The sequence below is a fragment of the Alosa pseudoharengus genome, unplaced genomic scaffold (genome assembly GCF_046254945.1).
Source record: "Alosa pseudoharengus isolate Yale_2024_CS ecotype anadromous, Long Island Sound unplaced genomic scaffold, YU_APseudo_1.1 YU_APseudo_1.1_scf_21, whole genome shotgun sequence".
Classification (NCBI taxonomy): Eukaryota; Metazoa; Chordata; class Actinopteri; order Clupeiformes; family Clupeidae; genus Alosa; species Alosa pseudoharengus.
In genome coordinates this window covers 28,584,601-28,588,291 of record NW_027468674.1, presented here as the reverse complement: position 1 = coordinate 28,588,291, position 3,691 = coordinate 28,584,601, and the positions used below count along the sequence as shown (strand labels likewise).

General features: G+C 43.4%; 1 protein-coding gene across 1 annotated transcript; it reads right to left on the bottom strand.

Annotated features, from left to right (window-relative positions):
* Window positions 1–2,430: 2,430 nt before the first annotated feature.
* LOC143138315 (neurexophilin-1-like) lies at window positions 2,431–3,196 on the bottom strand. The gene has a single exon (XM_076298811.1). It carries the CDS (start codon window positions 3,194–3,196, stop codon window positions 2,465–2,467), a length of 732 nt encoding a protein of 243 aa, XP_076154926.1. The 3' UTR covers window positions 2,431–2,464.
* Between the last annotated feature and the right edge of the window lie 495 nt (window positions 3,197–3,691).

Below are 3,691 nucleotides of genomic sequence, written 5' to 3'. Positions count from 1 at the left end.
ATATACAGCAAGATAATAATATTGAGAGGAATAACAGTCTTTTGAGATTGCTGAAAAATAGCCCTCCTGTTGTGTCAGCCCAAGTCGAATTCAAGTTCTACTTAGAATCTCAAAATTCCCTGTTTTTCTTCTCAGTCTATTCTTATCTCACCTTATTGCTCCCTTGGGAGAGACAGGTGAGATCTCAGTAAGATCAAATTTATTCCCCGTGAAACAAAGAAAATACATTTTCAAGACAAGATTTTTCCCTGTTTGGCTCAGTGACTGACAATTATGGGTAAATAAACCCAGAGGAATCAGTAATGTCCCAAATAGAATAGATAGAGCCCTATGGCTTTATTCTTCCAGCAAAGTAAAGTTGCTTAGCAACATTTTGTTTCTTTTAGGTGGTGGAATTAACCTGCCCATTGTCACTAAATCGCATACTTATTTCCCCCAACCTCTCACTCAGTCCTACAGGAGTGTCACAGGGTTGGATGTGATCCTGGCAGATTGAGAGGGGTGTCCATAGATAATCTAATGGAATGCTCATAATGCCATTAAGAGCTAATAAGAACAAATTTAACCTTCGTTTTAAAGACCCTGTACACCCAACCGTTTTTGGAAACGCCTTATGTAGGCTTGATGAAATGACACTATGTGAAATGACTTTTGCACAAGTGTGGTACTGAATTTTTTAGCTACAATACATAATCATTTATTGTGCTACATTTGTTTGGGTGGTTCTAAAAAGGGGTGTTGATGCAATGAGTTCCCCACTTAGCATAACAACCCAGTCCCCCCTCCCCCCCCAAATCCCAAAAAGTAGTCATCCTGCTATGGATTCCTAGCCTAAAAATGTAGACACACCCTAGTGGCAGCAAATGTAATTTGCAGCCAGGGTATTCTAGCAACTCTCCGTTGGCTTGCGAGCTGGAAAAAACAAACTTCGGTCAGGCCAATCACATTGTGTATAGAGTCCGTGGACAGTCTTAACATAATGATGGTAGAGTTGCGATGGTTCTGCGTGAATTCCCTGCTACTTGAAAACAAAGAGGATGGATGCTGCTGCTGGCGAAGAGCAGTCTTTGAATCGCGACTCGAGTTAAGCTTTTTTTGGCAAAAGTTTGATCAACTAGCCAACTAGCTCTGCTGGTGGGAAAACGCATGGGGCTCATGAGTTGTAGTGCTATCCTATTGCGTGCAGAGAGAATTTGAAAGACAACCGTTTATCAAGCCCCTCAGATTGAATACTGCCAATGGTGACTTCCCAGACCCTATCTTGATGTGGGTTTGGTTCGGCAGGCTAATGGATTCCTTCTGATATCAAAAACTAAAAAGCTGAAGTGTGCTAATTGGGATCAGCTGTGTAATGAATAGTTGAAATAAATAAGTGGTAGTCTCTTCTTGTGTCAGCTCAAGCCAAGTTCAGCTCAAGCTCTCAAAATACTGTTTTTCCTTTTAATCTATTCTCGTCTTGAGCTCATTTCTAACAGCTTGTCCTAACTGCATGCCAGCAAGTGCGTTAGACTGTCGCGCAGCATTTATATGATCTCTGTCCACATTGAATCCGTTAAATATGCCACTATATTGTGTCATATTGCTCATTCAATATAGCAGAACGCTGGGGGCGACAGAAATAAAATAAAACAGGGTGTCCGACAAACTTTCTGTTCAAAATGTCACAGTTGAGAGGGGGAGCACCTTTATCCCATTTGGGTGCGGCTTCAGCTCAGTCATTGGACCTGCTCATAGTATACAAGTATTTTCATGGTTTAATACTTGCATATATTTGTATTCATTCAGATTTGTCTGGATGGTGTGGTTCTGTGATCAAGTTTGTTTTGTGCTGTAACAAACTCAGAAAACATATTTATGTTTGGTTTACAGGGTCTTTAAACCAACTCACTTCGTCACAAAGGCCATCCATCAACCAATTTAAACTCCACCTCTGCCTTTAAACTCCGCCTTCATAGAGTGTTGAATTTGGTTGATAATGTTTGAATGCACGCCACAAACTAACAGTTCAAACCCACATTTAGACCAACCCCCTTCATGCTTGGATGTGTTGAACTACAACAGGGGAGGGCCAAGCAACCGTGGGGGTGTAATTCTACGTGTGAATACAGCGTGCTTAGAGCATCTCAGTGTCCTGTTTGGTATGAACACAGAAACAGTAACATCTACTGGGTCCTTGAGAAATAAAAATAAAATAAAAAATCACTCAAAGATTTATCAGACAAAATAGACCTTCTTGTATGCTTTTTGAAACATATTATACCCTTCAATGATAATATATTTGATTTACAGATATTAGAACAACATGTTATTTGTAGTCCAAGTATTAAATCATATGTTTGACACGGCTCAAACAGCAAGCCCCTGTGTGAAAATATACTGTATCTCTGACTGTGTGGACCTTTGACTTCATCTCATAATGACTGTATTTCTTGTCTATGTCCAGTGGTTGCCTTGGTTTCCACGGTTACCCCGAGGGCAGGTAGGGCAGGGCATTGTGGTAGTTGTAGTCCGGGCAGACCTTCTGGACGAGCCGGTAGTCGGTGCTGTAGAAGGAGATGTAGATGCAGATGACACGGAGAGGCCGCGAGCACAGCCAGGAGATGTGGCTCTGCGTCTGCTGCTGCAGGCACGTCTTGGATGGGTCGTAGTTGCACGGCAACGTGCGCTTGCTCCGCTCGGCCTTCTCGTAGTCCACGCGGCACGTGAACGTCTTGGAGTCCTTGGGGTAGACCACGCTCTGGCGCTCCAGGTCGAACTCCAGCGCCTTGCCTGGCGGGACCAGGCTCACGGAGACGTTGCCCTCGCCCGTAGAGTTGTGGCGGAAGTAGACGCTGAAGGTGCCGTTGTGGTGGTCCACCAGCTTGCCGGTCACCAGCAGGTTGAGGCGCACCGTTTTGATGTTGGAGTAGAAGTCGCCCCAGCCAAACATCTTCTGGAACTTTCCGCTCTTCAGGAAGGGGTGGCGTCTGGCAGGTGTTGCCAAGGGAGCATGGCTTGAGCTCAAATGCTTTGACAGCTGTGGATCCTGCTTGTGTGGGTCTTTGGAGGGGTCCAGGGACAAGAGGTGAGAAGGTTCAGTCTTTCCATGAAACCTCCATAGCTTAAGGGGAGAGGCTCTATCTGCTTGCCCAAGACCAGGTGCCCTGAGCGGTGCACCAGACTCCTCACTGCTGGCCTCCCTGTGTCCAAGAACCATCTGTGGAAGGACAAGGAGGAATGAGGATCAACAAACTGTAAAGAACAGTGTAAAGGTGGTGTAAGAGAAGCATGAATGCAAAGTACTCAGAGAGAGAGAGAGAGAGAGAGAGAGAGAGAGAGAAGAAAGAGAGGGGAAGTGTACAGAACCCCGGAGTCATTGCAAGATATTTTTATATTTTTATTAAATTGTGTGCACATTTGACCAAATTGTGAGCACAATTTACTAAATCGTGGGCACATTTTACTAAATAGTGCTCTCATTTTAATTTTTGTAAACTGAGCAAGCAATTTTTTTCATACAAACTGAGCACACACTTTTTTTCACACAATTTAGTAAACTGTGTGCATAATATATTCAAATGTGAGCACGATTTACTAAATTGAGTGGCTAATCTAATAAAATGAGACCACAATTTAGTAAAATTAGCGCACATTCTCTCAATATACAAAAATATCTTGCACTGACCTAGAAGTGAGACAGTCAAAAAGTGAA